Source organism: Neomonachus schauinslandi, chromosome 2, assembly GCF_002201575.2.
Source record: "Neomonachus schauinslandi chromosome 2, ASM220157v2, whole genome shotgun sequence".
In the NCBI taxonomy this organism is placed as follows: Eukaryota; Metazoa; Chordata; class Mammalia; order Carnivora; family Phocidae; genus Neomonachus; species Neomonachus schauinslandi.
In genome coordinates, this window is record NC_058404.1 from 17084762 (window position 1) to 17108828 (window position 24067).

General features: G+C 39.3%; 1 protein-coding gene across 2 annotated transcripts; it reads left to right on the forward strand.

The window, feature by feature from the left end:
• Window positions 1-5707: 5707 nt before the first annotated feature.
• Window positions 5708-22140, forward strand: F11 (coagulation factor XI). Of its 2 annotated transcripts, none has more exons than XM_021694195.1 (14): window positions 5708-5762; window positions 7637-7799; window positions 9093-9199; window positions 9858-10017; window positions 11205-11314; window positions 12019-12178; window positions 14312-14421; window positions 14524-14686; window positions 14776-14882; window positions 18147-18315; window positions 19422-19597; window positions 20376-20471; window positions 21194-21333; window positions 21758-22140. In XM_021694195.1, the coding sequence occupies exons 1-14, from the start codon at window positions 5708-5710 to the stop codon at window positions 21917-21919; spliced, it is 1878 nt and encodes a 625-aa protein (XP_021549870.1). In that variant the 3' UTR covers window positions 21920-22140. The 2 variants fall into 2 exon arrangements, with proteins under 2 accessions (XP_021549870.1, XP_021549869.1); XM_021694194.1 differs by having other exon boundaries at window positions 9093-9196.
• The last annotated feature ends 1927 nt before the right edge of the window (window positions 22141-24067 follow it).

Here is a 24067-nt window from a genome sequence, read left to right on the forward strand (position 1 = left end):
CATGCCATAAAGACGGTGGTCCTTGTTCTGTGTGGGCGTCATTTTATCTTTAAAGGGGTGGGGTGAAGTGGTGTGCTATGAGAATCTTTTATCTCTGGCTTTTAGTATTAATTTGAATGGGTGTTTGCACAGGACTTTGGAATGCTTGCTGGGCAAGCACTGGTCAGGGAATGACCTCATTTGGGCAAAATCGGGAGGAAGTTTTGAAATGTGGACTTCCCCTGGGATATGAACGATTATTTTTAAGTTGCTGATCAGGGCCCACCGTCCTGGCATGGTCCCTGTTACTCACCATGTTTTCACGTACCGAGGCGAACAGGAAGAGCCTTCATGGGACTGAGAAACGTGCAAGAGGCTAAGAAGGCGAGGGGTTGGAATGACTTCACCCTCACGAGGAAGAGTGAGGAGGAGGTGTGGGTCACTGGCGGTGCCATCCAGGAGAGGGTGGTGGCAGCTCGGGGCCGGGAAGCTGGCACGGCTTTTGCCGATGACAACAGTGCATGCACACAGGGGACACACAGCACAAGTGCCCATCTAATCTGAGGTTAGCCCAGGGCTCCAACATCCATCTCATTCCTCATCAAGGTGTGCGAGACCTCTAATTTAAATGGAAAACTTTTAATTATTGTTTACCTCTATCTCCTCACTAAATAGTGAGCAACTTTGAAGGAGGCTCTCTTACATTCATATTGCATATAAATGGGCATTCAGTGAATGTCTAATGAAGGAATGCATCTTTATTCTAAAGATGAGGCAGTGAAGCCTTGAAGAGATACAAAGATTATCTCTAGGTCCACTGGCAAGGACAGAGCCAGACTTGAGCATGGCATTCATATATCCCAGATGGTGTCTCTAGCCCCGATCATGTTGCCTCATTCTATGAGAAGGATAAAAGGTGACAGGAGCATTTATAACCATTATTTGTTATTTTCATTATCATCTAAAGCAGCGGCTCTCAACTGGGCACAACGCCACTCAGGAGATATGTGGCAAAGTCTAGAGACATTTTTGGTTGTCACACCTGGGCAAGGGGTACATCCGGTGGATAGAAGCCAGAGATGTTGCTAACCATCCTACATGGCAGAGGACAGTCCCTCACCACAAAGAGTGATCTGGTCCGAATATCAATAATGGCAGTGTTGAGAAACCCAATTGAAGGTCAGGCTTAACACCTTATAATGAAAAGGGGATATTTCAGGAACATCAAGAATGGGACTGTAGGACATGGGAGGAAGTGCCCCTTTTCAAAGTAAATCTTGATGAGAGCGAGAGGAGCTCCAAAGGCAAGCTGACTGCGGCTGTGACCGAGAAGGGGGTCTCTACCTGCAGTGTGCCTGTGTGATTTCCTTTGTCCCAGACAGGAGATTTTAGGTCATCAGTGCTTCTAAATTTTGACTTGCACTTGGGTCTCTGTAGACTAAGTTCTAGATTCTTCCTAAGATTTTGTCTAGTAATTCCCTGTTTCCATTAGCCTTCAAAAGCATTTTATTTCACTGGGTGGGGTAGGGGGACCTTTACCTTTAAGGTAAAAGTAGTTGACATTGGAATTCTAAACTACAATGGCATTAGTTGGAAAAAGTCTTTAGAATACTTACTCTCAGTTTGAAAGGAAGGTCTATTTAATCTCAAAGAGTTTCTAAGCAAGTATGACTCCTACTCTGCTTTTATTTGAATGGACAAAAATATTTTGGAATTTTTATATTATTTCAGAGGCTTTAGAGGTTTCACTAACTAGCTAAACCAAACTTAGGAAGATATTATCTGGTTTCCCAATGAAGTATTGCTGTCATTAGAGTCTTCCTGTTTCTCTGAATAGGGTTCGAAGGTTATCATTATAGTCTTTTTATTGGAGCTTTAGGATAGAAATGGGGTTTCATGGAGTAAACAATACAGGGATGTAAGGGCCTTATATAACTTCATGTATCAGTTTTCCATGAAAACCTGTCTTGGCATAAACTTGCCATTCTCTGTTTGAGCTTCATAAAAAGGAGCTCATCATAAATATGTGCTCTTAATATGTGTAGCTGGAATGTACTTAATTTTAAATGGGAAACCCAAGAAAGCAACTAAGGACTCTTTATGTCAAGATTGGTCACACAATCTTGGCAATAGATGAATTAAAACTATCTGAAGAACTGCCTTCTGGATAGAATGTCACACAGTCCTCAGCACTTTGCATAAAGCCCTCTTCTGAGTCCAAATCCCCCTTATAATTTTCTGCCCTCTGTGACACAATGCTGTCTTTTCTTTTCTTTTCAAAAAGTCTCCCATGAGTTTATATGGGGCTAAGCTTCAAATCTACCTTACTTCACTAACTATACTCTCACTGTCTCCTTCAGTAAGTTCTCTTTTACAGCAGTTCCATTTCTGCAAATTTTGAAAGTGGCGTCCAGCGTTCCTAATCCTGGGTGGTCTTTCTACACAGACACTAGGCTACTGGAGCCTAGGTATTCCACACTTTCATTCATTGAGAGCACATGTGTGGGGGGGAGGCAGAGGTAGAGGGAGAATCTTAAGCAGGCTCCTCATTCAGCGTGGAACCACACGTAGGGCTCGATTTCACAGCCCTGAGATCCGAGCACTGGATGTTATACACAACTGATAAATTATTGAACGCTACATCTGAAACTAATGATGTACTATATGTTGGCTAATTGAATTTAAATGAAGAATTTAAAAAAAAAAAGAGTCGGCCACTTAACCGACTGAGCCACCCAGGCACCCCAACACACTTTCAGAAACTGTTCAGATAATGTCAACCTTGTTGTAATGGACATAAAAGGAGATTGTCTCTATCTCCAAATATTGAGAGGCTCAAAGTAACTGGTGGCTGGGCGCCTGGGTGGCTCAGTTGGTTAAGCAACTGCCTTCGGCTCAGGTCATGATCCTGGAGTCCCGGGATCGAGTCCTGCATCGGGCTCCCTGCTCAGCAAGGAGTCTGCTTCTCCCTCTGACTCTCCTCCCTCTCAGGCTCTCTGTCTCTCATTCTCTCTCTCTCTCAAATAAATAAATAAAATCTTTAAAAAAAAAAAAAAGTAACTGGTGGCATCTTCTATGTTCAGAAGATCACACTCATATCAGTACAGTGTCGCTGTACAAAGTATAATATTTCCTCTGATACCAATAACTTCAGCAAGATCTCAAATGGGGGCAAACCTGTAATTTTATTTCTTCTTTCATCCTCAGAATTTTTTAAAATTGTGACTCCATTTATAAATGTAAAATCTTATTTTGCTTCTCTATGGAAAATAGAAGTCTTCTCTGAATCATAAAATTATCTTTCTCTTAAATTTATTTATGTTCTTTTTGTGAAGGAACTAAAATTTACATAAATCAGACATATTAAAAAGGGTGTTTTTTTTGTTTTGTTTTGTTTTTTTAAAGATTTTATTTATTTGACAGAGAGAGAGACAGCAAAAGCAGGAACACAAGCAGGGGGAGTGGGAGAGGGAGAAGCAGGCTTCCTGCTGAGCAGGGAGCCAGATGCGGGGCCCGATCCCAGGACCCTGAGATCATGACCTGAGCCAAAGGGAGACACTTAACGACTGAGCCACCCAGGCGCCCCGGGTGTTTTTTTTTTTTAAAGATTTTATTTATTTATTTGACAGAGAGAGAGAGCACAAGCGGGGGGAGGGGGTTGGCAGGCAGAGGGAGAGGGAGAAGCAGACTCCCTACTGTGCAGGGAGCCCCATGAGGGGCTCAATCCCAGGACCCCAAGACCATGACCTGAGTCGAAGGCACACACTTAACCTACTGAGCCACCCAGGCGCCCCTAAAAAGGGTTTTTAATTTTTTTTTTTTTTTACTTGTTTACGCTTCCAGGAGATCACATAGAAATCCTTAGGGCTAGTTATTGTCTAATGTTATAAATGAGGAACCTGAAACTCAGAGAGAAAGCAACTTGGCCAAGGACCCACAGGTGGCTGGTTTACAGTGCAGAAAGACGGCTTCCGCTCAAGTTCCATGAATAGTAAACTAATGAATAGTAACAGAGGACATGCCTCATCCACGGCTTCTATAGAGCTTTTAGCCCTTCTTTCAAGGTCAACAGGAAGGCGCTTAACAAATACAACCAGGTGAAACCCAGAAAAGTGTTTCACCAGCTTTCCTCTTTGTGAAGCACCAGGTCCTATCACTAGTGGGCGCCCTCCAAGACAAAGAGAACTGACCTGTTATGTTTCCATGGCTTTTCCTGCAAAAGCTAGACACGTGACTTCCTAGCTCCCCTTTTGTCTCAGTGCGCCAACATTTAAAGAAAGATACGGAAGTCCCATATTTTTTCCGTTTTTCAAAGCAAAAAAATTAAGTTAGACTTTCAGTGTTTGTGAGTGGAATAAAAAAGAGCTTAGCTTCTTAGACTAACTGTATCAACGTAGGCCTCGGAAGAAGCTTCCCGCCTCCAACAGGTGAGGTTCCGTCCCACTGCTATACTGTGTATGTCAGTCCATCAGACCTTCCTTGTTTTCTTTGTAGACTGCGAGGCTCGGGTTCGGCTGGATTTAATGATTAACAGCTGGTATTTGAACGTGTGGTTTGGTGAAGCTTTGGCAATACTGACGTGAGTTTGCCCAACTGCTAAGACACACAGGTAAATCCAAGTTCTCCAGCAATCTCTGTGTGTCATTTTTTGGAATACACAGTAAAATAAGACAAAAAGATTTTAATGTATTGAGAGAGCAAGCAACTCGACCAAGGGACATTTTTGATATGCCGAGATTTCCAGACATGCTCCACAAAGAGGCAATGTTACATAACATTGGGACCCGGTAAAAGTAAATATTAAAGTGAACGTTACCTGCACAAGCCCATTTAGAGGAGGATGAAGATTATTTGGGAAGAAGAAAAACACTCTTACTAAGAATGTTGCAAACAAGCAAACAAAATGTTTTCAGGTATGATTTCAAAAATTCTTATTTAAGATTTCTCTCAAGCAATTATTCCTTGAAGTACCTTTTCTACCATGGGAGCTTTAAAAATGTTTTTTTACAGTAGAGAGAATGATTGATTTATTAAAATTTGTCTGACTTGACGTTTTAGAAGCTTTTATCTATAACCAATTTGAGGGAAGATGCAGAATGAAAGACTAGTAACTTGTTATCAATGACAAGTGTTTTACAAATTAAAAAGATTTTCAAGATCAATATTAAAAAATAAGTCTTGATTTTTCTCACTGATAGTTTTTTATAGAGCAGTTAATTCAGTGCTTTGTTGGGATAAGTACATTTATGGGTGACCAGGACGGTCTATGAATATATTTGCAGCAGAATTTTTAAAATGGGAAACTTCATAAGTAGAAAGTCATTTAGAGCTCTTCGATAGCTATATTGAGACTTCAGAGATGGAAAGAAAGGAAAATATTTGAAAGAGAACGCAAAAGTGGAAAAATTGGTGTGGGGGAGGGGTCAGATGATGGCAATGAGAAATATCTGTTTAATGGTGACCTGCAGGCTTGGGGAAGCCGAGATGGGGGGTGTAATCTCCCCTGTCAGTTCTGGGTTCTTCAGAACTAGGAGAGTGTTGAACACGACACATAACCATGCTGAGGGATGTCCTAGGATGTGGGGAAGGTAAAATTCAGCATTATGATAAGAACCCTGTGAACGCTATGGAATTAACCATTCCCCTCCCTCCCTATTTTTTGTAAACCCTGATGGCAGTAAACTAATTATAAATTCACATTTTATGTGCACATTTTTCTCTTTGTAGGATGATTTTATTATATCAAGTGGTACATTTCATTTTATTTGCCTCAGTTTCTGGTGGTAAGTAGAGCTTAATCTTAGGTATGAATTGGAAATAGCTTGGTTCCCTGATTTGAAGACTAGAAAACAAAAGGGCTTAAGCCCAGAGACGGAAATCACACCAAGGTCCCACGCCATCTACTCCAGGGAAGGACATAATCATTTTATTTTTCACTTAAGGCTCTGTGGGTTTTCAAAACAGGGAAGGCAATTGAGGTGCAGGAATTGTTCATAATAGTAGTAATCTAAGTCTATATGTATGTCCATATCCACATCTGTACCTATATTTATATCCAAATCCACATCACTCATTGCTAGTTCGGTGGTAATTAGTACTTGCTTTGCACCAAGAGGTGGGATTTGTGGACAGTGGGAGTATATTGAGGTGTAAATAAGACTTCATTAATGGGGCGGCTGCATTACAGCTCTGCTGGAAGCAACACAGAGCTTGGGGAGGGGAGGGCAGGTTTCCGTTAACCTCCAGGTCATTCTTGGGTAGCTGCCAATTTTGGAGAACATTATGTTATATGCAGAGGGTGTAGTTGGGTAATTTAGAAGGTGTATGTGGTGGGTTTTGAGCAGAGTCTGTCGCAGGGATCCTTGACTCCTTTTTCCCCATAGATCCATTTAGACTGTATTCTCAGAATAATGCCTTTAAAGGCATAAAGTAAAAATACACAGGATTACCAAGAAAATCAAGTATATTGCAATATAGTTAAGGTGTAAAAAAAAAAAACCCAACTCTGATATAAAAATGCAGAATAATAATTACCACCAAACTAGTGATGAGTGATAATGATATTTTAAGATATCTGCAGGTAGTAATTTCTTTTTAAATACAATGAACATTATGTGGGTTTGTTACTTACATTAATAATAGAAGGCTATGCCACATTTCCATTAGAGGTTAATGAAAATAAAGTTGAAATTTTCCCCATCCAAGGCCCTGGGCCATCTAATATAAGCCTCTAGTGATAGTTTTCACTGCTCTGTACCTACATTCTTTCCCATATATTTGGTAGGTTGGTTGTTACTACAATAAGTATTTGAGTTATATTTTATCCTTCCCAAAGTATTTCAGTTTTACTATATCTGTATATATACATTCACATATATAGTATGCATATGTTAAATATGTATGAAAGATATTAAGAAGATCATGGGCTATGTAGTAGTACTTCTTAATAGGACTATACCAAGATTAAAAACTACAACCTTTTATTCAGTGACTAAGTAATAATGATCCAAAGAGCCATAATCTGGAATATTAGACGTCTCTTCCTAGAAACAGAAAAAAAAAAAAATCTTATGCAATTTAGCTTTAAAAGAAAAAAAAAAACCCCACAAACCTATGTATGGTTTCAGTTAGAATGGGATTCAGTTATTTTTCTGAGAGTCTAAAGTTCCTGTTACTAAACTGGCCCATTTTCAATAGTGATGTGGTACAGTATCTCCCATCCAGGGCCGTCAAACACTATTGAAAAATGATCACTCTGGATCCTTTGTTTCGTATAAACATGGAGTTTCAACAAGCAAGCAGTAGGGAAAGGAAAAAGCAGGTGGCCCTTTCCAGACTTGGATGCGACCCTAAAGAACATCTTTTGCCAGTGAAGCTCTGTGCAATTATTCAGTTACCCACAAAGCACCCGCGTCTCCAAGACGATCCCCCATCAGCACAATTCCATTGAGGCAAATGTGCCATTTTGTGATCTCCTTTTCTGTCTGAGGCTGCTCACCCAATAAACTAACATAAAAGTGTTGATAGTTCTGATTTCCAAGTTCAGGCATGTTTTCTGTTAAGTAGACCTACTCTGCTTGCCTTTGTGAAATTATTATCTAATTAGACAATGTGCAACTAAAATCCAAAATAAGGCATGCCATGTATTATATCACAGACTGTGTAACTGAGCTGTTGACAGACACCTACTTCCAAGGAGGAGACATCACTACCGTTTTCACGCCAAGTGCCAGGCACTGCCAGGTCATCTGCACCTATCACCCACGCTGTTTGCTCTTCACCTTCATGGCTGAATCGTCATCTCAAGATCCTACCAAATGGTAAATGTTTGCATTTCTACATAGAGGAAATAGTTTTTACGTGAGGATTACTTACCAATGAATATTCATCTACCATTTTATAAAATGTAAAGGTCAGCAGTTGGAAGACATATTGGCCTTCAACTGAAATATGAAATATTACAGAAAAAAAAAAGATGGTGTTTGGACAGGTCAGGGAGGAGCAGACGTGCCCCTCAGTGTGGACTTTCCAACTTCTCTGTGGTCTAGATTTTAACAGTACACTTTCTCTCTTATTTCTCTCCACTTTTATGGCTCTTAATAATTTTGTTCTTTGCTTTTTGATTGATTATTTATATTGGATATTATTTAAACTGGTGCTTTTCCCTCAATTATTTTATTAGGTAATAAATATTTATAAAGGTAGTTTCAAAGAGTAGTACAGTGATCCCCTGACACCACCAAGACTTTTGCCATTTCTTCCCTATCTATCATTTATCTATCATGTATCTAATCTATCTGTTTAACCATTTGAATTAATTTGAAGACATTGTAATACTTCACCCCTAAATATTTCAGCATACATTTTCCTACACAAAAAGCATACAATTTAAACAAGAATTCCTTTATAGCATCTCAGTTGTCCCCCAAATATAATTTATAGCTACTAACCAGAATCTTCTCCAGATTCACAAATCGCATTTAGTGGTTTTGTGTCTGTAGCTGTATTTTTAAAATTTGAGGGCATTCCGTCCACCACTTTTGTTTCCATGGTGAGCTTGAAAACTCAGTAACAAAGTTTTACTACAGAATTAAGTTATCAACATCTTTGTGTATTATGGCCGCATTCATAGATATTTACATAGTACCCAGAACTTTAAATTACTATTCTAGAATCTACAGCAGGGCTTGGCAGACTCTTTTTTTTGACAAGGCAGGGAATAAATAGTTTAGGCTTTACAGGTCCAGAGGCAAAATCAAGAATATTACTTAAGTACTTATATTACCATTTAAAATGTAACCATTTAAAAATATAGAAACCATTCTCAGCTCATGGGCCATACAAAACAGGTAGAGGGTTGTTTGACCAACAGGTCATAGTTCATCCCCTCCCATTTCCAGGTAGTAGGGAATACTGTATGTGATCTTTTAAGTGTAGGGATGTTGGAACGAGAAACAAACTCGGTTTGGCTAAGAAAATATTTGTTTTGGCGTGAGATAGAGCGGTTTGTTTCTTTCTCTTTGACTTCCTGTGTGCTGGCTCTTAAGATCCATTATTTTAAAACAGAAGTTCTCATGCAGTAATGTTATTTATTTATTAAAAAAAAAAAACAGGTTTACTTGTATCCTGAAAGACAGTGTAACAGAAACACTGCCAAGGGTGAATATGACAGGAGCCATTTCTGGATATTCTTTCAAGCAATGCTCACACCAAATAAGTGGTAAGATGTCTTATTAGAATTCATAAATACTAGTTACTATGATACATATGTATAATTACATCACATAGGGCTTTATAACTATAAAACAAAACCCTGCTGTGTGGTCATAGAATCTCCAAATGAAGTGCCTTCAGTGTAGAGTAAAAACTAAGCATGCATGTCCCCTCCCACCACCCCATTCATTAAAATTTACATTATTGAAGGACATGTCTTACTACATTAGTCCTCATCGTTCATTTATTGTCTTTCTCTTTCCCAGCTTAAAGTTTTTATATAAAAGTCCTTATTAAACATATTACTTCAAGTCAAAAGAGCACCTGTAAAATTTGAGATGACACTTGTCTTAATAGTGAAAAGATTCTTGAATAGTTCCGTCAATCAGTCAAGGGGTTAAGGAGACCAGGGAGGCCAGGGTGGAAAACTGAAACAGGAATTTACAAGTCTATATTGTTGCAATATAAGAAGGACCATGGCATCCTTTTGCTGCTTCCACCTGTGAGTAGAAATTAAGCAGATTAAGATGAAAACAAAGAACTTCTGAGGAACAGTGGCTGTAGGTGTCGAAAGAGTAAGTCAGGAGGGACCGTTGCTAAGGTAACGTTATTTCAGTTGCCCCTGGAGTCTGGAAGATCGCCATATTTTCTGCTTTTGTTTCCAGCTTGCAACAAAAATGTGTATGTGGGCCTGGACATGAAGGGCATGAACTATAATGGCTCGGTCGCCAGGAATGTTCAGGAATGCCAAGAGAGATGCACAAATGATGTGCACTGTCACTTTTTCACGTACGCAACAAGCCAGTTTCCAAGCGCAGAGCATCGGTGAGTGAGCCATAGGCTGAGCCCAAGGACAGTAAGTAGATCATTACGTTATCTGATGGAAAACAGAATTTCTCCTCAGCTTGATGCCAAAATTCATGTTTAGCCCCTAAACGACATTTCTATAATAAGTACAGTGCTGATAAGTTTTCTTCACGGAAAGTGCATTTAAAGCCCAACTTGGATGCATTTCCTTTATGGTAAGGAGTCTGTCTTTTACTGACACTGTTACATTAAAAAAAATGCTTAACCCATCTCCTAGCTAATTTAAAAAGTGATACATTTCTGAATTGGCAGTTTTGAGACAGTTACAATTGGTCTGACTGTGCCATTCCTGGCCTAAAGGATTATAGAATCAAAAGGAAAAACCTACTCTGACCTCTCTAAATAAAAGTTCCTGCCCCATACCGGATTTTGAAATATTCCAGAGATAAATGGGTAGGATATAAAAATGACCTGATCTCTAATGATGCATCTGTGTTCTCCTTTTTAAAAAAGTTTAGGGAAAAATGGCACTGACTTTTATATTTAGAAATATTTGTGAAGTTTTAGAGTTGTATAGTAAATTATACTTATCTAGAATCAAAAAGAGAGAGAGAGAGAAATAAGTTCAAATGACTAGTATTTGGATTTACCTTTGGGTTTTAACATTCCACTGTCCACATTCACAACAAGGACGTGAGTGCAAAGCAAATAAAGCAATAGAGATTTATTTCAAAAACACCAATGATAAAACAGAACCTTCAAATTAATAAGCAAGCTTTCATGGTTTGTGTTTAGCTTAGTTCATACTACATCTTTTTACATTTTTTACATCTAAGACTTAACACAACATGGACAGCAAGCCAGGAACTTGGGAGGTGCTGGGCATTATAAAAAAGTTAAAATGCTAACATTGAGAAGGGCTTGAGAATTCACTACTTCCTACCTGCTACTCTTCAGACCACCATCCCTCCAAAGCTGGCATTTGAGTAATGAAAAATAAAGTTGACACAATTCACAGGCCCACCAGGTCCTGGCAGAGCGAGGACTCAAGTCCAGCTGTCCAGCTCTCAGATCCATGCTTTCCAGAGCAGTCCTTTAGCTGTAATGCCCAGGCAGGGTCTAAATTGGAATTTCTTATCACCTTATGTTTTTTCCTACTTGTATTTAGAAGAGTAAAACATTTTTCCATTTTTGTTTTTATTCAGTAACGTTTGTCTATTGAAGTACACCCAAATGGGGACACCAACCAGAATAACGAAGCTCAGTTCAGTGGTGTCTGGATTTTCATTGAAATCCTGTGCGCTTTCTAATCTGGGTAACTATTATTTACTTAGTGAGGTGGTTTAGCCATTAAATAGTAAGGGCTGATGATATGTCTGATGGGCCTAACTTAGGATCCCAATATGTGCTCACTGATGAAGTGGACCAAATGATCTTTTGCCTTCTTCATGTGAAAAAATTCATTGTGTCCTATATAATTAGAGCTATGTTTGAATTTAGAATAATCACTTCACGTTTCCTAGTTTAAAAGAAAATTTTAAAGATCTTGAAATAAACAAACCTTTAAAAAATTGTTATTAAGACTTTATTTCTTTAGAGAAATTTTAGGTTTGCTGCAAAATTGAGGGGAAAATATAGATGTCCCATACACCCCTGCCCCCACACATGCGCAGATTTCCTCATTATCAACATCCCCCACCAGAGTGGTACATTCGTTACAGTTGATTAACGTACACAGACACATCATAATCCCCTCAAGTCCACAGTTCACATTCTCATTCACTCTTGGTGTTGTATATTCTATGGGCGTAGACAAATGTATCATGACATTTGTCCAATGTCATTACAGTATCATACAGAGAATTTCCACCGCCCTAAAATTCCTCTGTGCTCAGCTTATTCATCCATCCCTCGCCCCCCAACCAACTTTTCATATGGCATTTACAAATACGATGACAGGTATTTTACTGGTTATGCTGGTGAACTGATTTCTTAAGCATGGTTTCTTCTGTTGTGCAGCTTGTATTAGGGATGTTTTCCGTAGTACAGTGTTTGCAGACAGTAACATCGACAGTGTCGTGGCCCCAGATGCCTTTGTCTGTCGCCGCATTTGTACTCACCATCCCAGTTGTTTGTTTTTTACCTTCTTTTCTCAAGAATGGCCAAAGGAATCTGAAAGGTAAGGAGTTAAGATTAATGTGCTATTTTTTAAAACAACTGTTCAAAATCCATGGTTAACAATTCTGAGCTACTACACATTTGATCTAAATATCTGCATTGGGTAGATCAGAGTTGCAAAGAAGAATTCCTAGCTTCTCCCTCTTTCCATTCCCCACTTAATGGCCACACATCCCATGTTAGCAAGGACTCTTGTTTTCTTTAGCTGGGGGAGGTCCCTGCCTTCAGCAAAGGGAGAGTTGCCTAGTTCTGAACAGAATGAAGAAAATATGGATGACCATTAAAAGGCAACTTAGTTCAGTGCCCAGTTTGAGATCGTTGAACCTGGAGCAGAACAAGCTGGGAATTTCAGCGAAATGTCAAATCCGAAGTGAAGAGAAGTGGAAATGAAGGCCTACATTAATGGAATTGGGGGTAATTGTGGAGGGAGGTTTGAGAATTGAGATGCTGTTTCCCTACTGATGGGTATTAATACAGGAAACCATAATAAAGCATAGGAAATTTCTTTGGTCATTAAAGGGATATCTGTTGGGGTTGCTGCCTCTCATTAATAAGACTAAAAAAAAAAGCCAAAAAACCTTGAGATTAAGTCTGCTTCAAAATCTAGGTTCTCTATATTATCTGAATCAGAATTCTCAGAATCCTTGGTATTTTCTTGGCTTAGCTGCCCATGTGGGGAGTGTGTCCCCAGGAGCAATCCAGCCAGCGTAAGCCCTCAAGTTCACTGTCCATCAAGCAAGTCTGGTTTTCCATTGAGCAACTTTCAGAAGTACTCAGTCTGTCACATGACAATATATCTGTTGCTTTCATTTACTCAACAACATAATGTAATTTATTTGGTGCTTACTGTATACCAGGCACTGTTCTAAACACAACTGCTACCATTAGTGAACTCAATAGATAAAAACGCTGCCCTACTTGGACCAGAGTGGAAGTGATAGAGAAGTAATCAGATTGGGAGATATTGTCCATGTAGGGCCAATAAGATTTGCTGATGAATTTGACGTCAGCTCTGGAGGAAAGAAAGTCAGTGACAGCTCTGAGACTTTTGGCCCAGGAAACTGACAGGATGATAAAGCCGGTGATGGGGAGGCAGATTTCATGAGGAGCAGATTTCAAGAGAGAAGAGATGCCTAGTAGACATCCAGAGAGAAGTGTTGAATTGGCCATTGGAAAGAGAAATCTGGAACTAAGAAGAGAGGTTTATGTTCTAGATCTGTGTTCGGGTGTTACCAGAATACAGCTGGTGATTAAAGTGACTGAAACTGGGTGAGACCATCAAAGGAACGAATGCAGTCGGAGAAGAAAGGAGGTGCAAAGATTGAGCCTTGGGACATGATAAATGTCACAAATTAGAAAGATGGCTTTGTACTGTTGGATTAATCACTATTCTTTTTCTTTTTTATTCCTTTTATAAAATTCCTAATCAATACCTTTAAGAGAAGTAGCGTATTGGATCCTCGATACAGGGTGAGAGAGGAAGATGAATGCTACAAGCCAAGACTTGGCTTTTTAAATTTAAATTGATTAAAATTAAATAGAACTATGTATTCATTTCTTCTGCTGTATTAGCCACATTCCGAGTGCTCACTAGTGGCCATTGACTCAGATGGCACAGACATGGACTATTTCGATCATTGCAGAAAATTCTGTTGGACAGCACTGCTCTAGACTGTGATTTGCGGCTAATTAGGAGAAGTTACTTCCTTCCAGGAAGATGCAGTCTGTGTTGGCTTTCATTTATCCCTGTCTAAGCCAGGAATTAATCTGCCATCCAGAGTCATCCAGCTACTCTGGATGGCAGATTTCTCTGTAGCATGAAAATTATGGAATCTTTGAGATGGGCTAGGAGCGTTGAAAGAATGCAGGTAAAGAAGGAAAATACTAGGAACACTGACAGTAGAACCAGCTCAGAAAATTTTTATGGAGGCAAGTGGCTTAGTTTTGAAGATTTGTCTACCACAAATCATGGGGTCTGACTCGGTGATTTATGAAGAGTATTTGCAAAATGAGAAAATTTTCACTGTTCAATACCAACATGAATCGCCTTTTATATGTGCTATAAAAAATAGTTTTTTTCTTTGGTATGTCTTACATGATATATTTACATTACCTCCTTTTTTTTTGCGCTTAGAAACCTTTGTCTCCTGAAAACATCTGAAAGTGGATTACCAAGTACACGCATTAAGAAGAACAAAGCTCTTTCTGGTTTTAGTCTGCAAAACTGCAGGCACAGCGTCCCAGGTAAACAGCAAAAGCGCTTTCTTCCGATCGAGCTTAGCAAACCCAAGGTTGACAAGCGCTAAGGTTTTGTGTCTCATATCTGATCTGTGGTTTGCTGCCTAGTGTTCTGTCACTCCTCCTTTTACCATGACACTGATTTCTTGGGAGAAGAATTGGACATTGTTGATGTGAAAGGGCATGAAGCCTGCCAGAAAATGTGTACCGATACCATCCGCTGCCAATTTTTTACCTATTCTCCATCTCCAGAATCTTGCAACGGAGGGAAGTAAGACCTATGACGTGTTACATAGATGCTCCTGTCCCATCTTTTTGAGGGGTGCCTTGTGCTTATACTACTTTATTTCCAACCTGCAGGGGTAAATGTTACTTAAAACTTTCTTCAAATGGATCGCCAACTAAAATACTTCATGGGAGAGGCGGTATTTCTGGATATACATTAAGGTTATGTAAAATGGATAACGGTGAGTTTAATGTTACCTGAGGAAAAAAATACATCTGAAGGAGTTGTTCTATACCAAATATATCATGATGGAGAGAGTCAATAATAGCCATAAAGGGGAGAAAATTAGTACAATAATGAACTTAGATGCAATTTTCTGTTATTTTTGCTCCTGTCACCCAGGCTGACCATGTTTTAGAGGTAAATATTGGGCCTTAACTAAACTCTGCATTGCCTAGTATTAAATGAATATGTGTTTTAATTTAACACATTTATACAGCTGATATTTCATGGTGAGACTCAGGTTTAGCCAACACTTTGATGTTTGATTCTTGTTATGAGGGCCAATGATCTTATTATCCTTTAAAATTGAATATCAACCAGTATTTTGGTTAGTCAGATCATTCATTTTCTGTCCATTGGCCACTAGTTGACCTTTAGTTGAAACATAAATAGTTGTCATGTGTTTGAAAAATTATGTATTTATTCAAGAAATAAAGTAGCTCCTTTTCAAGGGCCTTCATTCTTTCAGATTGCCTCCAAGTGTTCTGCATATCTGTGAGTATTGGCAAAAATTTACAGTAAAACCTTGTTTAGTTATAACAATGAGTGTGGTAGGGTAGAAAGGAAATTGTCCACATTAAAGAAGACCTATAATAACATAAAAATTATAATGGAAATCAGATCAGCAGTGGCCAATTCCAGTGGCTAATTTCTGAGCATAGTAGCAAGGGCTGGTTCGTAGGCAAACAGAATGATCTAAGGGACAGAATCCCCAACAGGGAAGAATATACCACACTCCTCCCTAAATTACCCATTATGACTTCAGTACTTACTGATTTACATAAAACTGCATTTTAGACTTTTATTGCTTAATGCCCAATATTATAAAGCACTACAAATTTAAGATTCAACTGAGATTTAGTGAATAAAAAGAAGTGATGATTATACTTTGTAATAATTTTCAAAGTATAAAAATCTTTTGTGTCAGAATCATTTCTCTCTGAGAAGGTGAGTAAATCCTTAACTTCTGAGAACTTGTTTCATAGCATATACAATATTGTGTCCAATGCTAATATCCTAACTAGGAAACCATGCCTTTCTGGAGTGTAGAGGGATCTGGTGGATTTCTTTGGATGGCCCAAGCTCCTTTAAAAAGCCAGCCAATGAAGTTGTATCTCAAAGATTCTCTGTTTTCCTCACAATACATTGACCTGAGACAGAAGGAACATTTATGATAATTCTGTCATCTTAGTTCTGCTAAGCACTAGAAGGGACACTTGGCACTTGGCAGATTTTGTTGGTGGTGATGTTGATATAGTTTCTAAAATGGGAATCAGCACTTACACCTTAAATTGCAGAATCCATTCCCCACCCTCCTTCTTTCATTATATTCTTCTCTGATGAATGTATGGATTCTGGTCTGTGAAGGCTACAGAATATATCACGTGGAAACTGATAGCTGAAGCAGAAAATACAAGGTAAAAGGAAATCTTATGACTTTTTAGGGCACCTTCTGAAACTAGATCATTAGATTTTCCTGCACTATACTAGATGAAATAATACCCTAATGGGAGGGGATATCTACCTGAGATATTTATCATGTCTTATACTGTCATTGGTCTTCATAACTTCTTGAAGATACAGAGCAATTGCCATCAAAAGAAATGTTTCCTGACACAAAGTCTAACACTAAACACATATATCCAGCATTTTGTTTAAACTGAGAGACAAAAGAGAATGAACAAGACCTATTATTTATCCCTAAGAAAGTTTTTTTTGTTTGTAACATATTTTAGTTACTGCTTACCTATTAATTGTCCTAAACTTTGCCTTTCCTTTCTTGTAAATCATAACAGCTTCCCTGTAATTCCAGAATCTAGTCAAAATCTTCAAAATTATTTCTCTGAAGCTTATCTCACCCCATCTACTCTCAGGTGAGAACTCTTCTCTCAGCATCCCAGCCTATTTAAGCTTTCACAAGCACATCAAGCTTGTTCCTGCCTCCAAGTGTTACCAACTGGAGTTTTCTCTAAGACTCCTTTTCCTGACCTCTCCTTCTGTTTGAAGTCTGCCCCAGGATTATACATCCATTTTCTGGTTGAGGAAAGAAAGGCCTATAGAGGTTGTTTTACACCTACAAAACCAGAGAACGGACCATCTAGGACTTGGCTTTTGCTGATAGTGACTCTTTTGCTAATTTCACACTCCTCCTTTAGCTAAGGCCATGAAGCTTCCCTGATCCTCTGGGCCTTATTGTTCTGAGTGTGCTCTGGGAGTAGCATGTTGACATCACCGGGGAGCTTACTAGAAAGAGTTTCAGGTCTCGCCCCAGACTGAATCAGAATCAGCATTTAAAAAAAAAAACAACCGGGTGATAAAAATAAAGTAAAAATAAAAGTCAACCCAGTGATCCATATCCACATTAAAATATGAGAATTACTCTAGAACACTGTTGTCTATGAGCGCCTCATCCCCGCTCTCCCTAGGTTACTGGGCCAGATTTGGCCAAGGCTCCCATCAGGAGGGTGGGTGCTCATGTTTGGCATCCCAGGAAGTAGAAGTAGACTGGACTGTCCTGCCCAGGGTAGCTAAGACAGGAAGAAACAGAGGGGTAAATCAGAATCAAAGTCCTTGGAAAGTATCAAGGGTTGAACCTAGAGAACCTCAAACTGTCAACAAGGCCAAAAGGCAGAAGCAGTTCACAAACAGAAGAGCAGCCCAGGTTTGGATGGAACCCAGCTGGAGCAGGAGAGACTGGGACCAAAGGTCAGCCTGAGGGGAAGATGATGGGGGGAATTGGATAGATGCTGTCAACTCAGTGGAAGGTGCTCACTTTTCTTTATAATAGTATTCTCAAACTTCAGCAGGGCTGATCGAAATTCAGATTACTAGGCTCCACTGTCCAAGTTTCTGATCTGTTAGGTCTGAGGGAAGCTCAAGAGGTTGCATTTCTAACAAATTCCCAGGTGATGTGGTAGGTCCAACGGCCACACTTGATAACTACTGCTTTGAAAGAACCATCAGGGTTATCATGTGAGGGAAGATAAGACTGCATGCAATACCGGATGAGACTTTCTTTGGGGGTATGTAATTACAAGGTGCCTTAGTCATTCCATTTTCCTGTGCATGCTTTGCTTGCCAGCTTGACTATAAAATTCAAGTCAGGGTCATTATAAAATATGGAATCGAGGGAAGGTTTTCTCCTCTTTGTGCCTGAAGGAACATAACTACTGATGGAAAAGGAAGATTTAGGAAGCTACTCATTGCAACCCTTCTGTTGCAGAGTGTACAACCAAAATCAAGCCCAGAATTGTTGGAGGAACAGCATCTGTTCCTGGTGAGTGGCCGTGGCAGATAACTTTGCATATCACGTCACCCACCCAGAGACACCTATGTGGAGGCTCCATCATTGGAAACCAGTGGATACTAACAGCTGCTCACTGTTTCGACGAGTCAGTACAATTCCTGTTTTTATTAGTCCCCAGGCTCACACATATATTAAATCTATCATTAGCATTTTAGTAAATACTTTAAAAATGTAAATTATCCTATTTGCTAAATTAGATTTCTAGAGTGAAAAAAAAAAGGCAAAAGGGAAGAACCACTTATGGTCTACCAGCATCAGATTAGGTGCAGGAACATGATGGCATAGTATTTCACTTTCCCATTTAAATGCATACACATGCCCAGGAGTGTTCTTGCTATTTCCCACCAGTACATATCTTCTGTGCATTGTCTCGGGCCTTGGGTCCAGAACTAAACACAAGGAGAATTTCCCCTTCTCTAAATCTAATATTCTCTCTCTCCCCCGCTTCTTCTTCCCTGTCTCTCTTCTCTTCCCCCCTCCTCTCTCTCTTTCTATCTCCCTGTGTTTCCAAATACAGAAGGAAGAGTTCATTATAAATCCTCAAATTGAATTCTCTACTTAGGTCAATTTCAATATTGGCCAGACCTAAAATCTCCATCGGGAGAGTATATGTATCCCAGGGAATTTTAGTTGGCCAAACTTGCTCTTTGCACTTCAGTATTCTCTGAGTTTCCAGACATGGTATTGTGTGTTTGTTTTTGTTTTTCATCAGTATGTAGCTAACTCACATTATAACTCACAGATATGTTTGAAGTCAATAGTCTCCTTTACTTTTTTTTTTTTTAACCATTTCCATATGGGAAAATGTAGTACCAGAAAATCCAAGTGAATTTCTCAGGATCACAGGTAATAATGCTACCGTTGAGACTAGAACCTGGAACTCTTCATGAGAGGGAGATCAAGAAAGAGAATGAGAGAGAGAGAGAGAGAGAGAGAGAGAGAGAATGTGTGTGTGTGTGTTGGGTGGAAAGAGCTTTCACTCATTTTTCTGTTTAATATATACTAACCCAGAGCTTTTTACAGGAGGAATATGTGAGTGAAAAATCTTAGCATGAAATCACTCCTTTCCCTCAAAAAGCCCACCACCTGTAGAAAACATTAGTAATATGTAGGTAATTAGCAATATAGCTCCAATGTTTGGGAATTATTCGGTAATGGGAATTTCTTTTCCTCCTATTGTTTATTCCTTAGGGTAGAGTCACCTAAAATCTTGCGTGTCTATAGTGGTATTTTAAACCAATCAGAAGTTAAAAAGGACACATCTTTCTTTGGGGTTCAAGAAATAATAATTCATGATCAATATGAAGTGGCAGAAAACGGGTATGATATTGCCTTGTTGAAACTAGAAACTGCAATAAATTACACAGGTATGTTGGAATTTTAAATGGGAAGTTATCAACAATGATTACCCAGATGTAACGTTTAACACCTCCAGATTCATGGCCTGACCCCAGCAATCGCAAGGTGGTGTGATCATGAAAGAGAGAGGGTCTGCAAAGCTAATCTTTTAGTCTGTTAAGACTGGCACTCTTTCCTGATTATTAAAAAAATAAAAAATAAAAAAAATAAATCTTACTGTGGGGTGTGGGTGAAGAGCTCAGTTTTCTGCAGGCTTTCTCAGATGCACCAAATGACATAACTCTATAATATACTGGAATATTAAAGATGATTTATATCTCTCTTTTAGGGGCTACAGAATTTCAGGTCAGAACAAGTAAGCAATTTCTACAGGGTCACAGACCTAGTTAGAGAGATAGAGCTCATGGGGAGGCCTGTGCCTTGATTCCCCCTTATTCCCTCACCCATCTAGGTCTGAGGGAAGCTCAAGAGGTTGCATTTCTAACAAATTCCCAGGTGATGTGATAGGTCCAAGGGTGAGGATAGGTCCCTCACCCATCTAGGTCTGAGGGAAGCTCAAGAGGTTGCATTTCTAACAAATTCCCAGGTGATGTAATAGTTCCACACACTAGAGTATGTGATGGATAATGCTGAATATGAGGAATGAAAATGAATGGCAATGAGGCAAAATCCAAATATAATAAATAGAGAACACACTACATAATATAAAGCAAAAGAAGAGAGTCTCTCCTGGGAGAGAAGGTATATTTTGATTCTGATGACTAACCTATGATTTTTAAAATTTAGATGCTCAGAAACCCATATGTCTACCTTCCAAAGGAGATAGAAATGTAATATATACTGATTGCTGGGTGACTGGATGGGGGTACAGAAAGTTAAGAGGTAAGAAATGATGTTTCTCAGTGTGCTCCATCCTAAAGGTAAAGAACATAGCTCAGTTTTACCCTTTTCTGCTGTATCAAGGCATACAGCTAAAATACGAGTAAAATAATCACATCCTTCAACTACAGAAAGCATGTTAATAAAAATGAAAAGGCGGGGCACCTGGGTGGCTCAGTCAGTTAAGGGTCTGCCTTTGGCTCAGGTCATGGTCCCAGGGTCCTGGGATCGAGCCCTGCATCGGGCTCCCTGCTCAGTGGAGAGTCTGCTTCTTCCTCTCCCTCTGCTTGCTGCTTCCCCTGCTTGTGCTCTCTCTCTCTCTCTCTCAAATAAATAAATAAATCTTTAAAAAAAATGAAAAGGCAAAATTACCCAAGTGAGGAGGATCCCACATCTGTTTGATTGGAAATTTTAAATATGACAACCTCTTTAAAGACTAATTATTTTTAATGAAGTTTAATGTGAAACTTAGCACTTTCCATGAAATATCCTGGCCTGTTATCCAGTTATTTTCTCTGGGCAGTAATTCCAGTTAGAGGCATACTTAGTTTTGAACTTAATGTTAACAAACAATCTCTTCTCTATACTTTGTAATTATAAAAGTTTTATGAGGTAAACCTAATATTTTTTCTAGATTTTTATATAAGTATGATTTTGGTTTTAAATTCATATCTTTATATTATATATATGATTGTTCCATTAACAAGCCAAAATTTTTTTTTCAGGCAAAATACAAAATACTCTCCAGAAAGCTAACATACCCTTGGTGACAACTGAAGAATGCCAGATAAGATACAGAAGGCATAAAATAACCAATAAGATGATCTGTGCAGGCTATAAAGAAGGAGGGAAGGATGCTTGTAAGGTAAGAGTGTTTTCAGCTAGTTGAATATATTCACATTAGAATGTTTAATGCATTTTTTTTTTTTAGAGAGAGCAAGAGAGAACGTGTGCACAAGTGGGGGAGGGGCAGCAGGAGAAGAGAATCCCAAGCAGGCTCCACACATGGAGCCTGATGCAGGGATTGATCTCATGACCCCGAGATCATGACCTGAGCTGAAATCAAGAGTTGGACATTTAACTGACTGAGCCACCGAGGCTCCCCAGAAAGTTTAAAGCATTTAAAAAGCAGTCTTCTAGGAGCCATGTTATATTTGTTTTATTTACATTGAAGTTTGTTAAAGAGCCAAGAAGAGAATTTTAGGCAAAATCACTCTGAGGAACATGTATTTAAGATGAGAAGCATCTGAACTCATCTGTGCACCTTTTCTTTCCCCTCTTCATCACAGGGAGACTCAGGGGGCCCCCTGTCCTGTAAATACAACGAGGTCTGGCATTTGGTGGGCATCACCAGCTGGGGAGAAGGCTGCGGTCAGAGGGAACGGCCAGGGGTTTACACCAACGTGGTTAAGTATGTGGACTGGATTTTGGAGAAAACTCAAGCAGTGTGAAAGAGTCCCCAGATGCTATTTGACACCCTGAAAGGCAAATCAGATTATTTCTGGGAGGAGGGTTTTGATTGCACTGAAGACAGACGCTGGGCTGCCACTTTGCTCCACAAGTTATGATACTGAGACAGCAACACATTGAAGGGGGTTGGTATTTGTGAGAATGTGCCAAAAGAAACAAATGGTCATTTTCAAAATTTCCATTCTATGATAATCTTAGTTTGTTTTCAGCATAGAGTCTCTTGCTTTTTGATCACACGTTACTGAGCCAAAGAAATACTATACTGTGATATTTTTTAAGATTCAAGTATTGATATTTTTTAAGATTCAAGAATCAAATTGTGGCACCAGAGGCTCCGGTAGAACTACCAAAAGCAACTACCATAAAAAGATTCATGAAGTGAGAAATGGGAGCTGGAGAAAATGGAGACAAGGACAGTCACCCTCAATTTGCAAGAATCTGTATTCTGCCTACATGAACATCTTTCTTTTGTGAAAGAAGAACTTGACTAGATTCAATGGCCGGTTTTCAGAATAATCAGGAATTTTTGTGATTTCATTTTTTTTAAGAGAGAGAGAGAGATGGGTAGGGGGAGGGGCAGAGGGGAGAGAGAGAATCTTAAGCAGGCTCCATGCTCAGCATAGAGCCTGACACAGGGTTTGATCCCATGACCCTGAGATCATGACCTGAGCCAAAATCAAGAGTTGGGCACTCAACCAACTAAGCCACCCAGGCGCCCCTGTCATTTCAATTTTTAATGTGTTTTTAAATTAGTTTGGGTAGACACAAGCCATGAGTGAGTGTGAATGTAGACTCTAGAATATCTATCTGGGAAAGGATTGAAGGCTGTAATTCACCTGAGAGGGGTATCTTATGGGAAGAATCTTAAAGTTGTACTTGCCTAGAAAACTATTGGTGCAGAGATTGTATATTTATTCGGTGTAGTTCTGGGTAAGGGAAGCTGATCGAGGTGAGGGGAGCAAGAAAGAGCCTTCCCCAGACAATCTGCCACTGTGAGTGTGAGTTTACAAATCTACATTGATGGTAATAAAGGGACTGGACAGAAATCGATACAAAGTACATCCAGACTACAGGGAAAAAACAATTTGGGAACAAGTGGATGGCTATCATAGAGTCTTCATTATCTTCAAAGCAGCAACCTGTATGCTAAATGTTGGGGTTTTCCCTTTAGTGCGAGTATTTGCCTGGTTATTGTTTCTGATGTGCTGTAATAACTAGAATGTGCATTCTCTCCACTGCAGTTTTCAACATGTGTCCACAACTTTACATCTCATCCAGTGTGAAAAATACTTAGCACACTGAACTATGAGGACATGGGGTAAACAAGCAGCTATGTCCCTACCCTCATGGAGCCCCAGTCTAGTTAGCATGAACAACAAAAATAAAACAATTACACAAGTATAAAACTTCAACGAGGGGGATGCACAGGGCACTCTGACAACGGAGAGGAAGAAGAGCATTTGGGGCAGGTTCAGAAATTGGGATAAAAATGAGTTTGGCTGAGGAAGGCAAATGAAAAACAAAAGCAAGTAGAACCCCAAATCAGAAAGACTGGGGTGGTGTAAAGGGACCAGATCCAAAACGCTCATGGAGTCAAAGAAGACTGAGACCGAGACTTGAGCACCATTAAAATTATCAAGCAGTAGTAATAATTTTTTTTATTATCTGCTTATTACTTTAGTAGTCTTGATGGAACACTTCACATTAAAAAAAAATGTTGGAATATAATTCTTCATAGGAAGAGATCTTTCCTCTACATTCCCCATTTGTGTCTTTTTTGTTCAAAAGGAGAGGAAGGGGCATGAAAGGTGGAGGAGACCATGTGTTACTAATCCATTTCTGAATAAATGTTCTTTAAAAGAGAGACAGAGAGGAAGATCTTTCTGGAAAATCTTTCCTGACAAATATTTGAGAAAAACATACACATTAGTTTTGTCATACTTAACATTGTATATTATCTTAATTTTTGAACAGTATGTATATCCCCATGATTCAGAAATGAAAACACTGGGAGAAGGTATAAAATATACCTTATACCCATAGTGAGAAGGTTCCCTGATCCACACCAAAAAGATTGTATACCCTAACACTGTTCAGCACTGTTCTCTTTTTCATGCTCTGCCTTGGAA

Bases quoted from the DNA above. Each gene is read 5' to 3' on its own strand.
- F11 (XM_021694195.1), top strand. From the start codon at position 5,708: ATGATTTTATTATATCAAGTGGTACATTTCATTTTATTTGCCTCAGTT. The intron at 5,763-7,636 runs GTAAGTAGAGCT...ATTATATCACAG, and splicing joins ATTTGCCTCAGTTTCTGGTG to ACTGTGTAACTGAGCTGTTG. The intron at 10,018-11,204 runs GTGAGTGAGCCA...GTTTTTATTCAG, and splicing joins TTTCCAAGCGCAGAGCATCG to TAACGTTTGTCTATTGAAGT.